Raw genomic sequence first — 23991 nt, 5'->3', positions numbered from 1 at the left:
CAAAGCATGCGCGGACCAACTGTCAAGTATCTTCACTGATATTTTCAACCTCTCCCTGACAGTGTCTGTAATACCTACATGTTTCAAGCAGACCACTATAGTCCCTGGGCCCAGGGAAGCGAAAGTAACCTGCCTAAATTATTACCGCACCATGTCACTCACGTCGGTAGCCATGAAGTGCTTTGAAATGCTGGTCATGGCTCACCTCAACAGCATCCTCCTGGACACCCTAGACCCACTCTAATTCGGATACTTCCCCAACAGATCCACAGATGACGCAGTCTCAATCGCACTCCACACCGCCCTGTCTCACCTGGACAAAAGGAGCACCTATGTGATAATGCTGCTCATTGACTACAGCTCAGCGTTCAACACCATAGTCCCCATGCAGCTCATCACTAAGCTAAGGACTCTGGGACTTAACACCTCCCTCTGCAACTGGATCCTGGATTTCCTGACGGGCTGCCCCCAGGTGGAAAGAGTAGGCAACAACACGTCTGCCATGCTGATCCTTAACACTGAGGTCCCTCAGGGGTGTGTACTTAGTCCCCTCCTGTATTCCCTGTTCACCCATGACTGCGTGGCCAAACACGACTCCAACACCATCATTAAGTTTGCTGATGACACAACAGTGGCCTGATCATCGACAACGATGAGACTGCGTATAGGGAGGTGATCAGAGAACTAGCAGTGTGGTGCCAGGACAACAACTTCTCCCTCAATGTGAGCAAGACAAAGGAGCTGATCGCTACTACAGGACAAGGTGGGCTGAACAGGCCCGCAGTAACATCGACGGGGCTGTAGTGGAGCGGGTCGAGAGTTTCAAATGTCCACATCACCAACAAACTATCATGGGCCAAATATACCAAGACAGTCGTGAAGAGGGCACGACAAAACCTTTTTCCCCTCAGGAGACTGAAAAGATTTAGCATGGGTCCCCAGATACTCAACTTTCTACAGCTGCACCATCGAGAGCATCCTGACCGGTTGCATCACTGCCTGGTATGGAAAATGCTCGGCATCTGACCATAAGGCGCTAGTCCGTACAGCCAGTACATCACTGGAGCCAAGCTTCCTGCCATCCAGGACCTATATAATAGGCGGTGTCAGAGGAAAGCCCATAAAATTGTCAGAGACTCCAGTCACCCAAGTTATAGACTGTTTTTTCTCTGCTACTGCACGGCAAGCGGTAGCAGAGCAAGTCTAGTACCAAAAGGCTCCTCAACAGCTTCTACCCCCAAGCCATTAGACTACTGAACAATTCATAAAAATTGCCACCAGACAATTTACATTGACCCCCTCCCATCTTGTACACTGTTGCTACTCGCTGTTTGTTTGTTACCTATACATAATCACTTCATCGCCACCGACATTTACAGATTACCTCAACTAGCCTGTACCCCTGCACACTGTATGGTACCGGTGCCCCCTGATAATAGCCTCGTTATTCTTATTGTGTTACTTTTTATTTTAGCCTACTTGGTGAATATTTTCTTCTTCTTGAACTGCACTGTTGGTTAAGAGCTTGTATGTAAGCATTTCCCGGTAAAGTCTACACTTGTTGTATACGGCGCATGTGGCAAATAAAGTTTGTTTTGAAGAAACAAATCTTACATCGCACCATGTGGTTCTTTATCATTTCACCTCATGACAGTTTAATATCCACTAAAGGTACACATTTTTAGGGAAACAAACAACCAGTTATTATTATTTTTTGCAGAGGATGAATAATTAAGATGCCAATCTGTCTTTTTTTGTTCTGGTATTGAAGATGAACTAAAGCCTGCCCACAACCTGGCCCTCAGCATATTGACCAGCACACTTGGCTCATTTTCTCCATCGTTAAATTAGCGTTCGGAGAGCAGTGGATTAGGGAGCGAAGGTGTGGTTGAAGAGATTGTCTGTATTTAGGCTACACACTGATGGGCCTCTGTTTCATGGAAACGGCAGTTTTTCTTTTCCTTATTGCCGCTTTGGCCGTCTTTAACATTGCATTGTCAGTCACTTCAATGCACTAGCTGTTTGTTTTTGTTGTCCGACAGTGCCTATACAGACCTGATGAGTGTCAGTAGGCCTAGTTCTCGTCTGTTAGGGTTGCCTTACCCCAGGGGTAAGAAACACATTTCTCACTCATTCTGTTATTCAATGACAGCAAAACCATCAAAGAAGATGCAGCCTTTCATGGTAATATTGTCCTGACGTATTGAAAATGACTATTGTGTTTTGCTAAGCTGTTCTAGTACAGCAGGGACTTCTAGAGAACCCCAGAGTACTTTTAGTGGTGTTTTGTGATCCAAGCTGAATCCTTTGATTCAATTAAACGTCTGGCTCGACTTTCTAGAACGTCGGCACACTTCCATCGAAGTTATGTTTTTAAAGTCCTTCGCTAACACAAGTTATGTACTGTGCTGCGTGTTACCTCTTTTTTAAAATAAAATTTAAACATAGGTTGATATTTCATTAACATGAACAGTAAGTCCATTCAGGAGAGCAGAGGGCACCTGTTGAAATGTAATCAGTATTATTTGCTTTACTGATTTTACAAGGAAACCTCTCTAGCAGACTGTAACACCTCAGAGAGAGGCTGGCTCTGTGACAGTGAGTGGGCTTTACGGCTGCATTTTTGGCAGCTGGCCACAACAAACCATTAAGACATAATATGGGCACAGCAATCATTTAATTTGTCAGCTGCATGCAGTGGTTGACCATACACAGACAATGAAGTTTTGACAAAACAAACAAGTCAGTTAGAAACAATAAAATTGTGTAAGTGAGTTTTCTAGTGTCTGTGTTACTGGTATTGTCGTAGATGATTAATTGCCATGTAAGAGCGGTGTGGTAAAGTAAACTGCCAGTTCTTTGCAACTGGCTTTGATGTTTCTGGTTAAATATCCTTTTGGTGAGTGGTGTTCAGCACAAGATTTATTGTCCAGCACTGTTGAAATGAAAGCGGTAAAATCCACCCTTGGTTATTGTCCATGTAATGATCTGTGGGTGCATCTCCAGAGACCGTCTACTCCACCATACTAGACTCCATTGGAGTGGAATCGGTGTCTGCGCTCTGCTGCATCCCAGGAATTAATTATTCACACCATGGAAAGCCTCGCCTCACACGTTTCATGCTCAGTACAGTACACAGGCTCCCTCTATGTATAGACTATGTCTGTGCTGTTCAGGAACCTAGGAGGAACGTTTTGTGTCCAATGAAAGATTGATAATCTGAAAAGTCCAAGTGAATGTGCATTTTGAAACTACTCTGTATTGATTGATTGCCCTTTGTAAAATGTTTGCCACTTACAGCCTGTGGTTTTTCAGGTTGAATGTGCCTACCTGCAGAACATAATTTACTTTTGCGTGATTTGATGCTGTTGTGTGTTTTTCAGATGAAGAAGGAGCTGACTGACAATGACTCAATCTCCCAGGAAGTTGTCGGCAATGCCCACATCGAAAACTATGCCTTAAAAATGTTCCTCTACGCTGACAACGAGGATCGATCTGGACGATTCCACAAGTAAGGCTACTTCTTCACTCACTGTCTTACTACCTGCTTAGCATGGGAAGAAGTCTTACTGTACTGTAGCTGCAGACAGCTCCCTGCTTCTTGAATCTCAGCATGGCAGTGGACTGTTTCCAATTTTCTGATTCCAATACGTAAGCCCTCATGATTACCATTTCCTTTCACTGACCCTTGACATAAAATAATCCCACTGTTGCTTTTGCACATGAAGGGTCCCTTCCAGAGTCTAAATTTAGCAACAAAGCCTTGTCTGTGTGAAGAGATTGCCACAAGGGTGAGATGATTCCTATTGGCCATGCAGGTGTAGTGTTACAGGTCTGGCTGCCATAATGAGTGTCGTCGGGCACTGACGTCAGCAGCAGGCTGGACAGTAGAGCAGAGGTTTCCAGGAACTGTGGGTGCCAGGTCAGGCCAGGCCAGCCAGGGTCTCCAGTACTGTAGGCAGGGACAGGATGCTGTCTCCTGTGTGCTGATTCCAGGCCCCAGATACAGTGCCAGACACAGTCCTGAACATGGGAGAGAAATAACATTTGAGTTTTGCAGCTAGTAGTTAAAGGCTTCATCCATTTTGCATATGTCTGTGTGCCCATTCATCTTGTGCAATGTAGCAATTGGGATGAAAAATGTTTTCCGCCTATATTGTAAGATGGCAGGTTTTCACCAATCCGCTAATTTGTTTCTAAGCAATGAGCAATGTTTCATTAATGCCCCATTGAATTCGCTACCCAACTGATGAGTTGAAGTCAAATCTACAGTTCTGATGATTCATATTCTTCTCCCAACAAGTAAAACTTGGATATTTTGGGGATTCCATTGAGTATAAAGGGGTAATCATATAAGCATTGGACTTTTATCCAGCTATTATGTTTTTGGCCGGTTATGGTCTTAAATCGAGTCAGTGCCAAAGTGTTGACGAATCTAATGTGGTTTCAACTTCTAAATTGATCAGGAGGCTTTAAATCCATCCGTTCCAGTGAAAGATTGTATCCTTCAATTTAAAAAAAGAGTGCATGAAAGTAGGGTCAGATAAAATATGTCATAGCTGGAAGTCATTCACTGAGGTCTTTTGAGGCTCTCTGTCCAGAGCCTTTGACATAATGCATGTAAATAGCCTGAGGCAGGCCCAATTTCTGTCCAATATGCTGACCTCTGCAGAACCAGCCAGATAAAAGCCATGAAAGCACACACTGTTGTGTTGAGAATGCAGGCTAGAATGTGCTGTAAATGAACCCCCATGCTGTTTCATCCCTTTCTGTTTTCACGTTTGCCTCCCCTTCCCCGCCACCCATCCCCTGAGTCATGAGAATCTAAATGCCAATGACGTTCATCAGATGTGTACAAGTGAGGAGTGGGCGGAGTTGAACTTCCAAACCTTTCAGTAATAGGCCTAGATCTCTTTTTTGTCAACGTAGGCTAGTTGTCTTACTTCCAGCCATGTATTGTTATTCAAGATGCATTTTGTTTTCCTTTTCGTCTTACCATCTTGTTTCCACAACACGACAGTGAGACGTGCTACAAACCCACAAAAATATTGCTCAACCTTCAGTAAGGTCTGCTGAAGTAGCTGTACGCCATGAATCCCCTCCCAGTGAGCACCATCATAGTTAACCTCAGGTTAAGGCGAAGCGGTGTGGAAGGATTTACTGTGATCAACCCAGACATTAGGATGGTTTCCACGGTGCTCTGCAGTACTAGTATTTTGCAGACCATTAAATAGGAATGGATGAAGTGTGGTCAGACGGAGAGGGAGTGGCTGCTCTGCACTGTGTGTTGAAGAAGGGACAGCGTATGGTTTCTGGCTCACAAAATTATTTTTCTTAGGAAATTGAAAACATTAAATATACCCAGTGTTTAATAATTGATATTTGAACAAGGAATGCACCTGAGGCTAATCTTGAGAGAGTTATATAGTATACCTATAGTATTTATTGATGACGTCATTTCTGTTTGTCTGGTAAAACTGGTGCCAGCAATGGTATGTAGACAAATACGTACAACCACATTTGAAGAAATGTGAAAATACAAATGAAACACGCTTGTCTTCAAGTCCGGATACCGAGAAGTAGGCTATATTAATATTCCTCTCCGGCACAAAAAAAGCTTTGATTTACAAGGAACTAGATCTACATAAATAAGCTATAAATGTTACGTTATGTCATGTGTAGAGGTGCAGAGTTGAATGTTTATGGGAACTAATCCTGAATAGGAAACTTCCTTCAGCTTTTCAATACATTGGTCTACTTTCCACTCTGCACTGCTCTGCTCCACGACAAGTCTTACATTGACATGGCACACCTCTGCGCTGGAAGCCCCCAGAAAGCAAGCCCCTATGTTTCTGTGTTTTTTTACGGCCTTGTGTTTTATGCTTCCTGGAACCAGCTGTGGGATTTTATGACATTTTTCCTCCCTGCTTCCTGTCCTGTGATCTACACTGAATTCCCACAAGTGGTGTCGCCTCTGAACTCTGACTCCAGACCCACAGTCCTCTCTTTTAGTGTCATGACTCGTGTCATAGTTTGATATTTACAGACCTGTTTGGTTCCTTGGATCCAATGTATCATTCAAATTCATAAGAGACAAATCCACACATTACATGGCCAAAAGTCACCTGGCCAAAAGTCCACGTTCCAATTCATCTCAAAGGTGTTCGATGGGGTTGAGGTCAGGGCTCTGTGCAGGCCAGTCAAGTTCTTCTACACCAATCTCGACAAACCATTTCTGTATGGACCTTGCTTTGTGCACAGGGGCATTGTCATGCTGAAACAGCCAAGGGCCTTCTCCAAACTGTTGCCACAAAGTTGGAAGCACAGAATCGTCTAGAATGTCATTGTATGCTGTAGCATTAAGATTTTCCTTCACTGGAACTAAGGGGCCTAGCCCGAACCATGAAAAAAAAGCCCCAGACCATTACTCCTCCACCAAACTTTACAGTTGGTACTGTGCATTCAGGCTAGGTGTAGCGTCCTCCTGGCATCCACCAAACCCAGATTCATCCATCGGACAGCCTGATTGTGAAGTGATTCATCACTCCAGAGAACGCGTTTCCACCAATGGCGGCGAGCTTTACACCACTCCAGTCGATGCTTGGCATTGCACATGGTGATCTTAGGCTTGTCTGTTGCTGCTTGGCCATGGAAACCCATTTCATGAAGCTCCTGACGAACAGTTCTTGTGCTGACGTTGCTTCCATAGGCAGTTTGGAACTCATTTAGTGAGTGTTGCAGCCGAGAACTGATGATTTTTACGTGCTTCAGCACTCAGTGGTCCCATTCTGTGAGCTTGTGTGGCCTACAACTTCTCAGCTGAACGGTTGTTGCACCTAGACGTTTCCAACTCTAGTAGGGGAGAAATTTGAAGAAAAGGTGGCATCCTATGACGGTGCCACGTTGAAAGTCACTTCAGTAGGGCCATTCTACTGCCAACGTTTTTTAAATTATTATTATTATTTATTTATTTGTATTGTCCATGGAGATTGCATGACTGTATGCTTGATTTTTATACACCTGTCAGCAACCGGTATGACTGAAAAAATTGAATCCACTAATTTGAAGGGGTGTCCACATACTTTTGTGTATATATAGTGTATTTGATAATTATAGAATTATCCATGTTCTGTGACGCAGCCTAATCCATTCTTGTAGAATACATTTGTCACAGTTGGCAGGTTTAAAACACTTGGGTCTAATGACTTCAGTATGCCTTAATTAACTTTTTCGTCTCTCTTTGTAGGAATATGATTAAGTCCTTCTATACATCCAGCCTTTTGTTAGATGTCCTGTCAGTTTTCGGCGAGTTATCCGAGGAGGTAAGTAAAAAAACGAAACAAAAAACAATAACATTTTTGACATGTTTTTCACCTGGGATTCAAACCCGTGAGCTTTCAGTTACTGGCCCAACGCTCCTAATCACTAAGCTACCTGCAGCGCATACTATATTGAATACCCTCATCCTACTGTATAGGGCCTATAAACTACTGTAACTACATCTACCTTTTTATTTCAGCATATTAATTAATATGTGTGAGGTAATATGAACTGACTAGCCACAATGCCATCTGTCCATCAGTCTATGGCTGCTCTCAGACAGAAAATCCAAGAGAAGGGAAAATATGGGGAATTTCTATTTGATCTACACATACCAGTCATGAGATTACTGACTGATCTGACTGGAAAACAGCGTGTTCCTGGAAACCGCTTGTAACATATAGAGCCTCTCCAGTCTAGAACTGTAGACAACTAGACACTACTAGACAGGGTGCTTCTCAGAATGCATACTACAGTGCTCCACACTCATGCTCCGAGTGCATTCTCCGACCACTTTCTCTTGACTACGTCCTTCTGAGGACAAGAGTGTGGAGAATGCACACAACAATACATTTGTGAAGCACTCGCACTCACCCTACTGTGTCTGTATTACCTCAAACTTCACCTCCTCATTCACTGGAACTTCTTTCAGCCAGCACAATGGAAACAATGGACGAAACAAGATATACACACAGCAAACGCATTACTTCAGAAATATCAGCTAGATTTGTGAATTTTAATAATCTAGATATCCAGCTAGTTAAACAGGCAAAAATGACCTAAATCTAATGTAGATGTACATTTTTCGTGTGTAGCTACCAATTCTTTATGGCTAGCCAGTTAGCTTTATTGACTTACTATGGACTTACCCATTCCCCCAACTGTCTTCCAGCCAGGACAACAATGGCAATAGAGACGAAACACGCGCACACACACACACACACACACACACACACACACACACACACACACACACACACACACACACACACAGCAACCGTTTTACTTCATAACTATCAGCTAGCTATATGTGAATCCTAATAATGTATCAAACCAGATAGTTTAACAGGCAAAAGTGACTGAAAATGTATATTATACAAGATATCAATTATTTGTGGATAGCTAGCTAACAGTACTAGTAGCTAGCCAGTTAGCCCTATTGCCTTATTTTAGACTTGCTATCTATGGTATGTTGGCAGGTAAACATACCAAAATTAACACAGCATGTATTTATTAATATATCAAGATTAAATATTGTGGTCAGGCAACATGAGATGTGAATAGGCAACATTTAATTCCTTAGTAGGTGTGTATTTTCTCTCGCTTCAGCTCAAATAAAGGCCGCCATTGATTTCAAGTAATGTTGCTTCATTTTTTTACGTGGTTGAGTCATATTTGTTTGCTTAGTTTCTATTGAAGCTTGCATCGATGCATGCTTCAAAATATGTACAAACGAAGTATGCATTTGTGAAGTGCCCTCCGTGCTCTGTTTCGAATACTTTGATTTGGACTCTGACCCTCCCGCGCTCCAATGTGTGTGCTCGGAGCACGGTAGTATGCATTTTGAGAAACACCCATAGACCCCAACTCAGCAGCTGTGGGCTTATTAAAGCTTCTCTCTCCATGGCTACAGATGGCTTTTCTACTGAGGGAAGTGGCCTGTGGCAGACAACAGACAATGTTTCATTGAGTTGCTTGTCTCTGCTGCAGATAGCTCATTGGAGAGGCTGCTTTACAACTCAGTTTTTTTTCTCTGTAACACTAACCCAGACAATGGAGCCTCACAGTTCGTTGCTCGCTGATCGCTGTATATACTTTTTTTTAAATACAAAGCACATCACGATGCATTGTGGGAGATTGGATTTCATACAGGAAAAAAAGGACATTTCATCACCAGAGAGTGGAGGACCCAAAGTTTTAGAAAATGGTGATTGAGAGAGTATGTGAGACTATTAAGTGTGAGCTCTAATCATTTTTTATTTTTTTTATTTCACCTTTATTTAACCAGGTAGGCAAGTTGAGAACAAGTTCTCGTTTACAATTGTGACCTGGCTAAGATAAAGCAAAGCAGTTCGACACATACAACGACACAGAGTTACACATGGAGTAAAACAAACATACAGTCAATAATACAGTATAAACAAGTCTATATACGATGTGAGATAAGGGAGGTAAAGGCAAAAAAAGGCCATGGTGGCAAAGTAAATACAATATACCAAGTAAAACACTGGAATGGTAGATTTGCAATGGAAGAATGTGCAAAGTAGAAATAAAAATAATGGGGTGCAAAGGAGAAAAATACATTAATTCATTAAATACAGTAGGGAAAGAGGTAGTTGTTTGGGCTAAATTATAGGTGGGCTATGTACAGGTGCAGTAATCTGTGAGCTGCTCTGACAGTTGGTGCTTAAAGCTAGTGAGGGAGATAAGTGTTTCCAGTTTCAGAGATTTTTGTAGTTCGTTCCAGTCATTGGCAGCAGAGAACTGGAAGGAGAGGCAGCCAAAGAAAGAATTGGTTTTGGGGGGTGACCAGAGAGATATACCTGCTGGAGCGCGTGCTACAGGTGGGAGATGCTATGGTGACCAGCGAGCTGAGATAAGGGGGGACTTTACCTAGCAGGGTCTTGTAGATGACATGAAGCCAGTGGGTTTGGCGACGAGTATGAAGCGAGGGCCAGCCAACGAGAGCATACAGGTCGCAATGGTGGGTAGTATATGGGGCTTTGGTGACAAAATGGATTGCACTGTGATAGACTGCATCCAATTTGTTCACAGTTCACCAGTTCATAATCATAGCTACCATCAATCCTAAACTTCCCCTCAGGGATAGTATGTTGTTATCTCCAGGGATACTTTAGATTAGAAATATGATTGTGTGTGTTAGTTGCTTCAGAAAGAAATGTCTTCATTGTATTAATTTTGCTATTTAGAAAGAACCACCTGGATGTACTGGTTTGGAAGAACCCTTGTGAATGTGTAGTTTCAACATTGACGTTTTGTTTTCTCCAAAGGAAGCTCCTCCAATGATTTTCCATTGAATTAATCTCCAGATAAGATTAACAGGGGGAGAACTTTTAAATTAGGTGCATAGAACTTCTAATGAATTTGGTGACCTGCGTGTTAGACCACAGTTATTGCTTCACCCACTCCCCTTCCATCCCTTTACCGTAAGCTAAAGGAAAATAAATATAGTCCTACCTTAAGCCTTTCATCCAGTCTCCATTGTTTAACTAATTGCTTTTAATTCCACATCTCTTATCTTGAATATTTCTGTGTTTATTTACCCCCCTCTCCTCCCTGCCTCCCTTGTTCCTTTCCCTTTTTCAGAACATCCAGCACAGGAAGTATGCGAGATGGAAGGCCACTTACATCCACAACTGTCTGAAGAGCGGTGAAACCCCACAGGCTGGCCCTGATGGCTATGAGGAGGAAACGTATGGTGAGGACTGATATTATATCAGCACTGCCTATCAGCACTGTGACTCAAACAGCGTCTCCCGTTGAGAAAAGATCTCTTCTCCTGGCCTTTCCTTCAGGAGCCTTTAGACCTGCTTTCCTCCGTTTGGGTGACATGGTACTTCAGTTGGTAAAGGTTAGCCATCATTGTGTGTCTTACAGTGGCTTGCGAATGTAGTTACCCCCCTTGGCATTTTTCCTGTTTTGTTGCCTAACATCCTGGAATTAAAATATATATATTTTTGGGGGGGTTGTATCATTTAATTTACACAACATGCCTACCACTTTGAAGATGCAAAATATTTTTTGTTGTGAAACAAACAAGAAATGAGACAAAAAAAAACGGAAAACTTGAGCGTGCATAACTATTCACCCCCCAAAGTCAATACTCTGTAAAGCCAGCTTTTGCAGCAATTACAGTGGCAAGTCTCTTGGGGTATGTCTCTATAAGTTTGGCACATCTACCCTCTGGGATTTTTTTCCCATTCTTCAAAGCAAAACCGCTCCAGCTCCTTCAAGTTGGATGGGTTCCGTTGCTGTACACCAATCTTGTAAGTCATACCACAGATTCTGAATTGGATTGAGTTCTGGGCTTTGACTAGGCCATTCCAAGACATTTAAATCTTTACCCTTAAACCACTCGAATGTTGCTTTAGCAGTATGCTTAGGGTCATTGTCCTGCTGAAAGGTGACCTCCGTTCCAGTCTCAAATCTCTGGAAGACTGAAACAGGTTTCCCTCAAGAATTTCCCTGTGTTTAGCAGCATCCATCATTCCCTCAATTCTGACCAGTTTCCCAGTCCCTGCTGATGGGAAAAACATGGTGTTCTCGGGGTGATGAGAGGTGTTGGGTTTGCGCCAGACATAGTGTTTTCCTTGATGGCGAAAAAGCTTAATCTGACCAGAGTACCTTCTTCCATATGTTTGTGGAGTCTCCCACATGCCTTTTGGGGAACACCAAACATGTTTGCTTATTTTTTTCTTTAAGCAATGGCTTTTTTTCTGGCCACTCTTCTGTAGAGCCCAGCTCTGTGGAGTGTATGTCTTAAAGTGGTCCTATGGACAGATACTCCAATTTCTGCTGTGGAGCTTTGCAGCTCCTTCAGGGTTATCTTTGTTGCCTCACTGATTAATGCCCTCCTTGCCCGGTCCATGAGTTTTGGTGGGCGGCCCTCCCTTGGCAGGTTTGTTGTGGTGCCATATTCTTTCCATTTTTAATAATGGATTTAATGGTGCTCTGTGGGATGTTCAAAGTTTCAGATCTTTTTTTATAACCCAACCCTGATCTGTACTTCTCCACAACTTTGTCCCTGACCTGTTGGGAGAGCTCCTTGGTCTTCAAGGTGCCGCTTGCTTGATGGTGCCCCTTGCTTAGTGGTGTTGCAGACTCTGGGGTAATTCTATGACTTATGAAGGTAATTGGTTGCACCAGATCTTATTTAGGGGCTTCATTGCAAAAAAACATATTGCACGCACCACTTTTCCGTTTTTTATTTTGTATTAATTAAAAAAAATATATATATTTTTTCATTTCACCTCACCAATTTGTGCTATTTTGTCTATGTCCATTACATGAAATCCAAATAAAAATCTAGTTAAATTACAGGTTGTAATGCAACAAAATAGGATAAATGCCCAGGGGGAGGAATACTTTTGCAAGGCACTGTATCAAGTGTAGCACCCGAGGCTCGCAGTGGAACTTGCGTGGTTGGCTCTGTGTGAGAGAGCTGATGTTTATTTTATGATGCTTTCGAACACCTTATCCTGAGAGGATCAGGCAGGGTGGTTTTACCGCTGTGGTGTAACAATTATATAATGTTACAAAACCTATTATTGAAGGTTACGGCTGAAACCCACTGGTTAAGAACAGTCTTACAATGTATGATTATGTTACATACTTCAGTTTCATCTTGGTTTGTGTGCAGATTCCATGCCTGTCTGTCAGTGTACGTTTTTAACACCCTTCAGAGACTGATACTCTCAGAGCAACTAGATCTCGGACCAAGAACAGAGCCTTTGGCCAGGTTGAGCAGGGGGACCCTCCTAACCACGAGTTAGAAGCCGACCATGGCGCTGCAGAGCTGTTAGATCACTGTGCTCCTCTCTGAACATCTGCTGGATGTGCTACAGTGTATTTGACCTGAGCAGCCCATGTCAGAGATTTAAGTAATCTCTGTAGCCCTCCACTCCACTGCGAGCCGACCCGCACGCAGGCACAAACTGAGGACGGGACCTCTTAAGTCAACGTGTCGCTACCCTGTCCCCTATTTCAGCTCCCTTTTTTGTTTTCAGTCGAACAAATGAGAAAAGTTAGAGTATGACTGTCAGTGTAGCCTATTAGCCATGTTGTCAGGCATAGCCTACTTTTTGGTGTAGTTCATCTCTTTTGTTAGGGAAGAGCAACATCCCTCCCCTCCCGCCTGTTGTGAATCTGGGCATTCCTCTGTAAGTGGTGACATCATGCAGGGTTATTCCCACTGAGGTGTAACATTGCCAAGAGAAAGCTGATATTATACTCTCTCCTCTCTCTCGTATTGCGTCTAACTCAGTCCACACGCATCATAGTCTTATCACTGCATCTTCCTGTTTCCACATGTCTGCCAAACACCTCAGGAAGAGGGTGGCCTGCTGCTACTCGTCAAATGAAAATATGAAAACATGTCTTTTTCAGTCTTGAGTTGGTTGATTGGTTTTACTGTATTTTGATATGGGATAGATTTTCAGAGTTTTTGTATTCAATTAGGTTGTTTTGAGAAGCGTTTTTTTTCTTCATTTTATTGCTTATACTATTTTCTTATGTTAAAACACCTTTTGTTTGACCTGTTAAAGTGGTTCAATGTGGAAGACACATTTCAGTTGAAGGCATTCAGTTATTCAACTGACTTGGTACCCTGGTACTGACATGTTCCGATGGAAGAGAGAGCGCACCATGCTTCCATCTGGGTAGAACAAACAAGTGCAAGCTTCATGCCATGTTGCCCACCAGTCGAGTCGGAGAAGGCACGTTTGTTTTGTAGCCATGCCACCAAAAGATGGAAACTAGTACAGACGGATTCATTAACATTTCATAAGAAATAAGGTCACATCTCAAATAACAAAGGTGTTAAGGGCAAAGTATGGAAAGGGGTGACATTTCGGGAGAGTTTCTCTCCAATTTAACTTCAAAAGCTGCAAATACTCAACATTCTCACTCTGTCATAGGCAAAGGTATCAATAATGTATTGAAGTTTCTTTTCTAGTCCATCATTGGATGGCTCTTTCAGAACACTCAGTACCTCTGGAGTCCCCAGTGACATTTTTGAGAGTGACTTTTGGCCAAGCAGAGGACTGTCATCAGCACAGCTCTGATAAGAATCAGCACGTATGTTTCGAGGCTACTTTGTTTGAATCTTATAATTGGGTTCGAAAATGTATAATTTATGAGAATCCTTTGGATATTAGGCGAGTTTAAGTGCAGTGGATCAATGGTCTGTGATTTCAGAACTGAATTTAGTGTCAGCAGTGCATTTATTTTCAAACTTTGGGACTGTCTGTCCTATGCACAAGGCAGCAGGTGACTCAAATGTGAAACAATATTCCAAGCCTATCCACACCCATTTAAAATGCCCATCACTCCCATCTGTTATTGGCACAAATCAAGATTAAGTGGACCATGAGCGAAACCGCTCAACCACTGATCCAGTCTCTCTGCCTCCTTTAACCAATTCAGACATAATGTGAAACTAACTGCGGCTTTATCTTTACTATCTGTCTCTCATGTGGCTCTAATCGTGGGAGTTTCCTCTGATCCAAAGAGAGAGGGGAGACATTTTATCTCAGGGCAATCAAGTTCCCGCTCTGTAAGTAAGCAGGATACAAAGCTGCTTAGTGTGTGAGGCTGTGCAGGCCAGGCAGGGGGCGGCTGTGCTGTGCAGGACTGGCTGGCTGGCTGGCCTGTGACAGACTGGAGCAGAGCAGGGGGAGTCAGGGGAGAGTGTCTGCAGGGAAACGATCCAGTTCCTGTTTCACAGCTCCATAGGGAGAGCTATCTCGGAGAGCTCTTCGGGGACCAGCCCTCCCCTCCCCATCTGGGCCCTTGCGCATTCCTTCATATTATCCCTCAGTACTCTGGTTCTCCCTATAGACTTCCTTTTCGTATCATGACAAATGCAGACGTACTGACATAAGCCAAGATGGTTTATTTGAGTTACCCCACCCATATTATTTAACCTAGAGTCTGGGGGGAAATGGGACAATAGGCTAGAAAAACACATTGGCAGAGAAACTGGTTTTAAGACTGACACAGATGCATACAGTTGTGGGCAGACAAATAAATTGGCACCCTTGCACTTTTCTTAAATAATTCCCTCTATAAAATCAGCAGAAATTGGCGAAAAAAACTTTGGTCTCCGCTAGGGCTGTGGCGGTCATGAAATTTTGTCAGCAGCTGATTGTCAAGCAAATAACTGCCATTCTCACGATAATTGACTGTTAATTAACATAAACACATTTAGCATCTCCTGTCTTCCACACACGGCCTGCAAGCCACTGATGCAGACCTTTGGAACTTCTACATTTTAATAAGTCCATTTTAATATAGCCTACACCATCACAATTAATCCATTATTTATTTTAGACAGGCCTCTTTTAAGAAACATCATATGAAGAAAATGTAGTCTATTGACCATAAGGTGCTACAGAGGGTAGTGCATACGGCCCAGTACATCACTGGGGCCAAGCTTCCTGCCATCCAGGACATATATACTTGGGGTGGCAGGGAGCCAGGTGGTTAGAGCCAGTAACCGAAAGGTTGCTAGATTGAATCCCCGAGCTTTCACGGTAAATATCTGTTCTGCCCCTGAACTTAACCCACTGTTCCTAGGCTGTCATTGTAAAGAAGAATTTGTTCTTAAACTGACTTCTCTAGTTAAATAAAGGTTAAATAAAATAAAAATGTACTCGACAGTGTCAGAGGAAAGCCCAAAAAATTGTCTCAAGACCCATGTCGTAGACTGTTCTCTCTGCTACCGCACAGCAAGCGGTACCGGAGCGCCAATTCTAGGTCCAAAAGGCTTCTTAACAGCTTCTACCTCCAAGCCTGCTGGACAATTAATCAAATGGCCACCCGGACTATTTCCACCTTTGTTTTTACACTGGTGCTACTCGCTGTTTATTATCTATAGATAGTCATAGTCACTTTACCCCTAACCTACATCTACAAATTACATCGACTAACCTGTAGACCCGCACATAGCCTCATTGTTATTTTATAGTTACTTTTTGAATTTTTTATTTATTTATTAAATATTTTCTTAACTGCATTGTTGGTTAGATTTAACTGCATTGTTGGTTAGATTTATGTTGATTTCAGAAGAACAGAATATCGTACTCGGAGTTGTCCTTATGTTAGGCCCTGATCTGGCTATGCAGTATGGCTGTGAGCTACACTAGTTAATTTAGCCAGCAATATTTGCTTAGAATTTCGTGGCATTATTTTATAGTATGAAGAATGCGACTCTAATGACAATTTTTTTTTTTAAGTTGCGTGAAAGGCATGCACTCTGCTTTGTTTTTTTGCACAGGCTGAACATACTTCATCAGTCTCTCATTCACAAATTGACAAGCACTTGATAATGCCTTGAATTTACGGGCTGCATCCCCTTGTGTGGCCGTAATGCCCCCTTACAAAAATCCATTCCCTTTGCAGCGAGTGGCCGTTGTGCCCTTGGGCTGAATATAATAATTATAATTCCCTTCTCCCAGCTGCGTGCCAAAGCACCTCACTCACATAGCTCTCCATCACGTGATTGGGTCTTTCTCACAGGCAACAAGTGACGACCGACACATCTGGGACAAAGATGCGCGCGTCCCTTTCCGAGACGCATATTGAAGATATTGAAATAACTGTCCACATTTACTTTTCGTCAGCCTTCAAGATGAGTTGGCCTAATCACTAGCCTATGTTAATCTACTATCCCACATAGTACAACAGTTGACCTATTCTGTGCAAGATATAAATATTCCAAACATATTCTGGGACAGTTGTGGGATGTAATAGATCCCAAATTAATACAATCACAAGCATTAAAAAAATAATTGTTTTAAGCAGTGAGCCTGACTGAACAGATGATAATGTTTGGCTGAAAATGTTGATAAACTATTAGGCAATTTCTTCACATTGTAAGTGCAGCAATGCGCACACGGCAGTAGGCTATACGCGCGAATGTTCAATTTGCTGAAAAACACCATTCTCAAAAGTGACCACAAATGCGATTATGAATGTAATGTGTTTATTATAAAGATGAAAATTATCTTCCCCAAACTTGAAACTTGCGCACTGCGTATGTACAGTTGAAGTCAGAAGTTTATATACACTTATGTTGGAGTCATTAAAACTTGTTTTTCAATCACTCCACAAATTTCTTGTTAACAAACTATAGTTTTGGCAAGTCGGTTAGGACATCTACTTTGTGCATGACACAAGTAATTTTTACAACAATTGTTTACAGACAGATTATTTCACTAATAATTCACGGTATCACAATTCCAGTGGGTCAGAAGTTTACATACACTTAAGTTGACTGTGCCTTTAAACAGCTTGGAAAATTCCAGAAAATTATGTCATGGCTTTAGAAGCTTCTGATAGGCTAGTTGACATAATTTGAGTCAATTGGAGATGTACCTGTGGATGTATTCCAAGGCCTACCTTCAAACTCAGTGCCTCTTTGCTTGACATCATGGGAAAATCAAAAGAAATCAGCCAAGACTGAATGTTTTTTTGTAGATCTCCACAAGTCTAGTTCATCCTTGGGAGCAATTTACAAACGCCTGAAGGTACCACGTTCATCTGTACAAACAATAGTACACCAGTATACACATCATGGGACCACACAGCCATCATACCTCTCCGGAAATAGACGAGTTCTGTCTCCTAGAGATGAACGTACTTTGGTGTGAAAAGTGCAAATCAATCCCAGAACAGCAGCAAATTACCTTGTGAAGATGCTGGAGGAAACCGGTACAAATGTATCTATATCCACAGTAAAACGAGTCCTATATCGACATAACCTGAAAGAACATTTGTGGGCAGAACTAAAAAGGTGTGTGCGAGCAAGGAGGCCTAGAAACCTGACTCAGTTACACCAGTCCTGTCAGGAGGAATGGGCCGAAATTCACCCAACTTATTGTGGGAAGCTTGTGGAAGGCTACCCGACGCATTTGACCCAAATTAAACTATTTGAAGGCTATGCTCCCAAATACTAATTGAGTGTATGTAAACTTCTGACCTACTGGGAATGTGATGAAAGAAATGAAAGCTGAAATAAATCCTTTTCTCTACTATTATTCTGACATTTCTCATACCTAAAATAAAGTGGTGATCCTAACTGACCTAAGACAGTGAATTTTTATTAGGATTAAATGTCAGGAATTGTGGAAAACTTAGTTTAAATGTATTTGGCTAAGGTGTATGTTAACTTCCGACTTCAACTGTATGCCAGTTAGGCTCTACACCTGTTGTAAATCCCCTGCATGGGGCATCCAAATCACTAAGACCACCCCTGTCTATGTGCAGGACATAATGAAATCAGCAGATTATCAAGGTCTTTTGGAGTGCAATGTTCAATCCAGTGTCCAAAAACTGTGTCTGTGTAGAAGGCAGTGGATCTTCCAGAAAGACAACAACCCCAAACACACATTAAAAAGCACCCTGGAATGGTTCAAGAAGAAACGCTGGACTGTTCTGGAGTGTCCAGCGAAGAGTCCTGACCTGAATCTCATCCAAAATCTATGGTGAGAGCTGAGATTAGCAGTTGGTGGAGGGCACCCTTCAAACATTGAACAATTAGAGCAGTCTGTTTCCAAAGAGTGGGACAAATTGCCAGTAGAAGGGTGCAGCAAGCTCATTGATGGCTACAATAAACATTTGTTGGAAGTTATCTTGGCCAAAAGCTGTGCAACCAAATACTAGCTCCATGGTGCCAATAATTTTTTCCCATGTACATTTTTCTACCTTTTTAAATAAAATTGGTTCTGCAATGTTGAAAATCCAATAACAAGGTATGGGGAAGAAAAGTATTCCAATTTCAACTTATTTTAGAAGAAACATAATTATTTAAGAAAAGTGCTAGCTTGCTGATATGTTTTGCCGCAACTGTATATGAAAATGTGTTCTAGTCTGTTTTTCATTCATCTCACACTTCCTACAGTATGTCCTAAGTGGTGTCAAATATAGCACATAGAATGTTTGATTTTTAATCTCTGAAAATACACTACGTGACCATAAGTATGTGGACACCTGCTAGTCGAACATCTCATTCCAAAGTCATGGGCGTTAATATGGATTTGGACCCCCATTTGCTGCTATGATGCCCTCCACTCTTCTGGAAAAGCATTCCACTAGATTTTGGAGCATTGCTGCGGGGACTTGCTTCCATTCAGCCATGAGCATTAGTGAGGTCGGGCACTGATGTAGGGCGATTAGGCCTGGCTCGCTTTTGGTATTCTAATTCATCCCAAAGGTGTTTGATGGGGTAGAGGTCAGGGCTGTCTGCAGGCCAGTCAAGGTCTTCGATTGATCTCGACAAACCATTTCTCTATGGACCCCGCTTTGTACATGGGGGCATTGTCATGCCCCCATGTACAATGAAAGGAACTTCCCCAAACAGTTGCCACAAAGCACAGAATCGTCTAGAATGTTGTTGAAATGCTGTAGCATTAAGATTACAGGAACTAAGGGGCCAAGCCCAAACAATGAAAAACAGCCCAGTACCATTATTTGTCCTCCACCAAACTTTACAGTTGGCACTATGCATTGGGGCAGGTAGCGTTCTCCTGGCATCCGCCAAACCCAGATTTGTCCATTGGACTGACAGATGGTGAAGTGTGATTTATCCCTCCAGAGAAAGTGTTTGCACTGCTCCACTGAGTCCAATGGCGGAGAGATTTGCACCACTCCAGCCGACGCTTGGCATTGCACATGGTTATCCTAGGCTTGTGTGTGGCTGCTCAGCCATGGTTGCCGATTTCATGAAACTCCAGACGAACAGTTATTGTGCTGGTTGCTTCCAGTGGCAGTTTGGAACGCGGTAGTGTTACAGGCGGTTCAGTTCTGTGAGCTTGGGTGGTCTACCACTTTGCGTATGAGCCATTCTTGCTCATATACGTTTCCACTTCACAGTAACAACACTTACAGTTGAACGGGGCAGCTCTAGCAGGGCAGAAATATGACACTGACTTGTTGGAAAGGTGGCATCCTATGACAGTGTCACATTGAAAATCACTGAGCTCTTCAATAAGGCCACTCTGCTGCTAATGCTGTGTGCTCTATTTTATACACCTTTCAGCAATGGGTGTGGCTGAAATAGACATCCACAAATTTGAATGGGTGTCCACATACTTTTGTGTATATATAGTGTATGGATGTAATATAATATTTTCTTTCAATTAAATGTGTTCACTCCAAAATATGTTTTGAACATATTACTTTTAATGAGTCTAAAGAATAGGTGCCGTACCCATTTTAAATGGAATTTCCTTTTTCTTTTTCTTCAGTACTGGATTTAAGCTTTTTCTTCTGGGAATTGGCTCACTGTGCTATATAAACATATGGTGCATATCGTAGCTCAAAGACAAAGTAGATCACTTTTTCCAATTCAAGTTGATTTAAGTTCAGTACACACAACACTTCAAATCATGTTTTTGTCTGAATAGACTTTTAAAGTAAAATATGTTTAGTCTGCTATACATCACTAATCAAGTACTTGTGTTTTAATCTTAGGCTTCCCTTTTGCATAACAAAACTTAGGCTAATGCTTTGTTTTTCCACAACTTACCGTTCCTATGTACTGTATGTACATCGTTCCAAATGAGCAGTATGTAGGCATTCGGCACATTGCCCCAAAGTGGCCATTTAATTCATCTCAGCAAATCCTTGCCAAGAAGCTGTCGCAGTGTGTTGGAAGCTCAGATCCACTTCCATAGCTGTAGCATTCCTTTGCATCAGTGGTTGCATGAAAGAAAAGAGTGGCTCCTTGGTGACTCATTCCTCATGTTGCATGAGGAGAGGGTGGCTGGTCTGTGACCTGGTGCTGCACGGTCTGTGACCTGGTGCTGCACGGTCTGTGACCTGGTGCTGCACGGTCTGTGACCTGGTGCTGCACGGTCTGTGACCTGGTGCTGCACGGTCTGTGACCTGGTGCTGCACGGTCTGTGACCTGGTGCTGCACATAGTTTAAAGTTTAAGCATACCGACGGTCTGACTCAATGAAAAATGAACTAAACAAAACCGATTTTCGATGAAGGCATATTGCGAGTAAAATCCACATGATTGAAAGATAATGTGGGTGATGTTTGGAAGGGAATTACTAAGATAAAGTGTAGCAGTCGGTTGGGCTTTGACTAAAAGTATTTTGAGCCTGACAGAATTGTAACACGTACTTTGCATTTGTGTCATTTACCAGATACTCTTATCCAGAGCGATTTACACTTAGTGCATTCATCTTAAGATAGGTTGGACATCCACATATCACAGTCATAGTAAGTAAATGTTTCCTTCATAAAGTTGCGATCAGTAAAGTCTGAGCTCGTAAGGGAGGAAAAAAGTCAAGAGCGAGTGTTCACAATTCTTGCATTTATTTATTTATTTTGCTCTTGGATTTTTTAAGATACTCTTTGAAGAGGTTGGGCTTCAGATGTTGTTAGAAGATGGGCAGGGACTCTGATGACCTAGCTTGAATTGTTATAGTTCCTAGCCATATTGTTGCCTCTGATATTGTTGCCACAGCACGGTAATGATGTAACTCAGTGGGTAGTCTACCAGCATGTTCATCTGCGGAAAATTGATTTTATTGCAAAGATTTATAGATGTATACCTCATGTAGCTAACACTCAGTCTTGCTTAAGTTCTGCCTCATCAGATGTCTGACGTGGTATGGGGTCGGTGTATTGTCATCTTGAAAAAAATGTTAGGGCAAATCTACAATATGAGTTCCCTGACAAAAGTCTGAGGGACTACAAACTACACATTTTGTCTTCCTGTCTCCCAAGATGAGGAGCATGGTGCTGAGGGTGGAGGGGGACCGTCGTACCAGTCCTCCCAGCCTGCTCAGCCCCAGTCTCCACCCCATTCCCAGCCCGGCTTTGGGGATCCAGACCAGGGGCCAGGGTCCATGGGGGGTCCCCCCTACCCTCAGTGTCCGGGGTCCATGGGGGGTTCCCCCTACCCCCACACCAACTACAACAACATCCACATCCCTCCTGGAGCCCACTGTCCAGCTAACACACCTGCAGGTAGAGTATGGGACCTCTACACACCACCCTATCACTCAGCGGAGCCTCAGATAATGATACAATACCATCAGAATCTATGGGACCCATATGGACTCTTCATCAATTCCTCTCTGCAGTCTTGCTATGTCATTACAATCCTGATCAGCAACCAACAGCTAACTTGACTAATTCTTCATCTGACCATTGTGAAAGTTTTCACAAACCTGATGTATAATAGACTGGTGTTCTTGTGTTGAAGTTAAGACAAATTGTATCCACTGGCATAACTTGAGTACAGCTTAGCTCAAGCCCGTGGGATCAACTTTGCCATTAGATCTGTTTTTGTATGTTCTGGCATGGTCGACAAGCATAGAAAAGGGCCTAATCATTTTTCCTTTGCAGCTCTTTGTGAGTGGAGGGACAGTGTTGTGTCTATGAACCCTATGACTGCTTTCTTTGTGGCTGACTTGGGTGTTGTCACATATCACCCAGAAAACAATTACCTCACACAAAGCAACACTGTCATTTGTAACAGCCCCACCAGATAATGACCAACTAGATGTTTGTTTATTCATTTTCTAGTGGTTATTATTAATATGTCACAGGCTCATTAAAGTAGTTGTTGATGTAATATGGACAGTCAAGATTTATTCCTTATTGACTCAGGCTTGGCAGGCTGTGGTACCAGAGGTCTGTTTGTCTGCCCTCTCTCCACATTTTAAAGATCAAAGCCAAAGTGAAGCCAGGGGTGAGGGCAGGGGGGCAGTGGGAGCAGGGTCCACTCTGAGGCTCAGATAGGGTGCTTTTCCTTGGATGCCCAGGGCCTGCCTGTGTCCTCTGTGCCTGGAAGCCAGTAAGCTAATCACAAATGACACAGACAGGCCCTAGGCCTCAGGGGAAAAGCATTCTATGAGAGCCTCAGTGACCCATCTCCACCCAGTGACCCCTGAGGTTCTCTGGTGCTAATTGAATCAGGGGCGGCACAATTCAGACTCCAGGACCTGCAGAAGAAACACATGAAATATAGCTGCACAGATTTCCCCTGTGGCCTCCCTTGTTTTGTTGTACCTATGTATCTGGAACCTATCAATGCAGGTTTTTCGGGGGTCTATAAATTGAGTCGCAAAATTTACATTGCTCCAGATTACATCAAATCTGACCTTGTTTTCATTGTAGTTTACCAGTAAATCGTCCATTTGGCTCGAGTCAGAAATGTAATGAGGCCTGAGCAGCTCTCTGCTCTCTAACAGCATTCAAACCACTTCTCTTCTTTATACATCATAAAGTCATATCACAGCGTTAGCCAACACATTTCTTGGTTGTGGCGTAGCAGAAGTTGAAAGTGCCCTGTATGGTTTTTCCTGGACTCTAGAGGATCTGGGTGGACTAGAATAACTCTTCCCTGTTCCCCTGTGTTGTTTACAGGAGAGCCCATTAAACCAGTGCCTGTTCCCCGAAGCATTCCGGCAGTCGACCCCTCACTGCTGAGTGCCACTCAGGAAGGTAAGGACAGGGACGGCATAGTACCCCCTTCCCTTCCCCAAGCACCCTGGGGCTCACCACACCCCAAAACCACCATGCCACACCTGCTGTCCCACAGACCTCTGTGGAAAATCCTGACTGCTGAGTTTTTACAACATGAAGACCCTACAGCTCATCTGAAGTGGCCAGGATGAGACGGTTCCCCTCTTGGCTGTGAGGAGACGAAGGGGGGGGGGGGTGAGGGATGGAGAGGGAGACTGGCAGTTCTCCTCATAAAACGGTTTATGGAAAACAGACTGTGGGCTCTCGGTTTCCAGCACTGGTGGGAAAAATATGACCACAGACAAACCCAAATAATCAGTCTGTGGCTGATGAAAAGAAAATGACTACATGAACAATTGCAGTGTCATAGCAATGTGGCTTTAATAAATCATAATGAATAGAGGGCAGAATACACAGCATTGGGTTGGCATGAGAGGTGATAATT

At 42.9% G+C, this 23991-nt stretch overlaps 1 protein-coding gene across 1 annotated transcript in view; it reads left to right on the top strand.

The window, feature by feature from the left end:
* vta1 (vesicle (multivesicular body) trafficking 1) overlaps positions 1 to 23991 on the top strand; it is a 46249-nt gene that overhangs the window by 18236 nt on the left and 4022 nt on the right. The window contains exons 3-7 of the mRNA XM_035794193.2: positions 3384 to 3511; positions 7247 to 7322; positions 10648 to 10759; positions 21801 to 22043; positions 23448 to 23525. Coding sequence (XP_035650086.1) covers positions 3384 to 3511; positions 7247 to 7322; positions 10648 to 10759; positions 21801 to 22043; positions 23448 to 23525 — 637 coding nt within the window. The remainder of the gene's footprint in view (positions 1 to 3383; positions 3512 to 7246; positions 7323 to 10647; positions 10760 to 21800; positions 22044 to 23447; positions 23526 to 23991) is intronic.

This window comes from Oncorhynchus keta, chromosome 19, assembly GCF_023373465.1.
Source record: "Oncorhynchus keta strain PuntledgeMale-10-30-2019 chromosome 19, Oket_V2, whole genome shotgun sequence".
In the NCBI taxonomy this organism is placed as follows: Eukaryota; Metazoa; Chordata; class Actinopteri; order Salmoniformes; family Salmonidae; genus Oncorhynchus; species Oncorhynchus keta.
The sequence above is the reverse complement of the archived record's forward strand: the minus strand, read 5'-3'. Positions and strand labels throughout refer to the sequence as shown.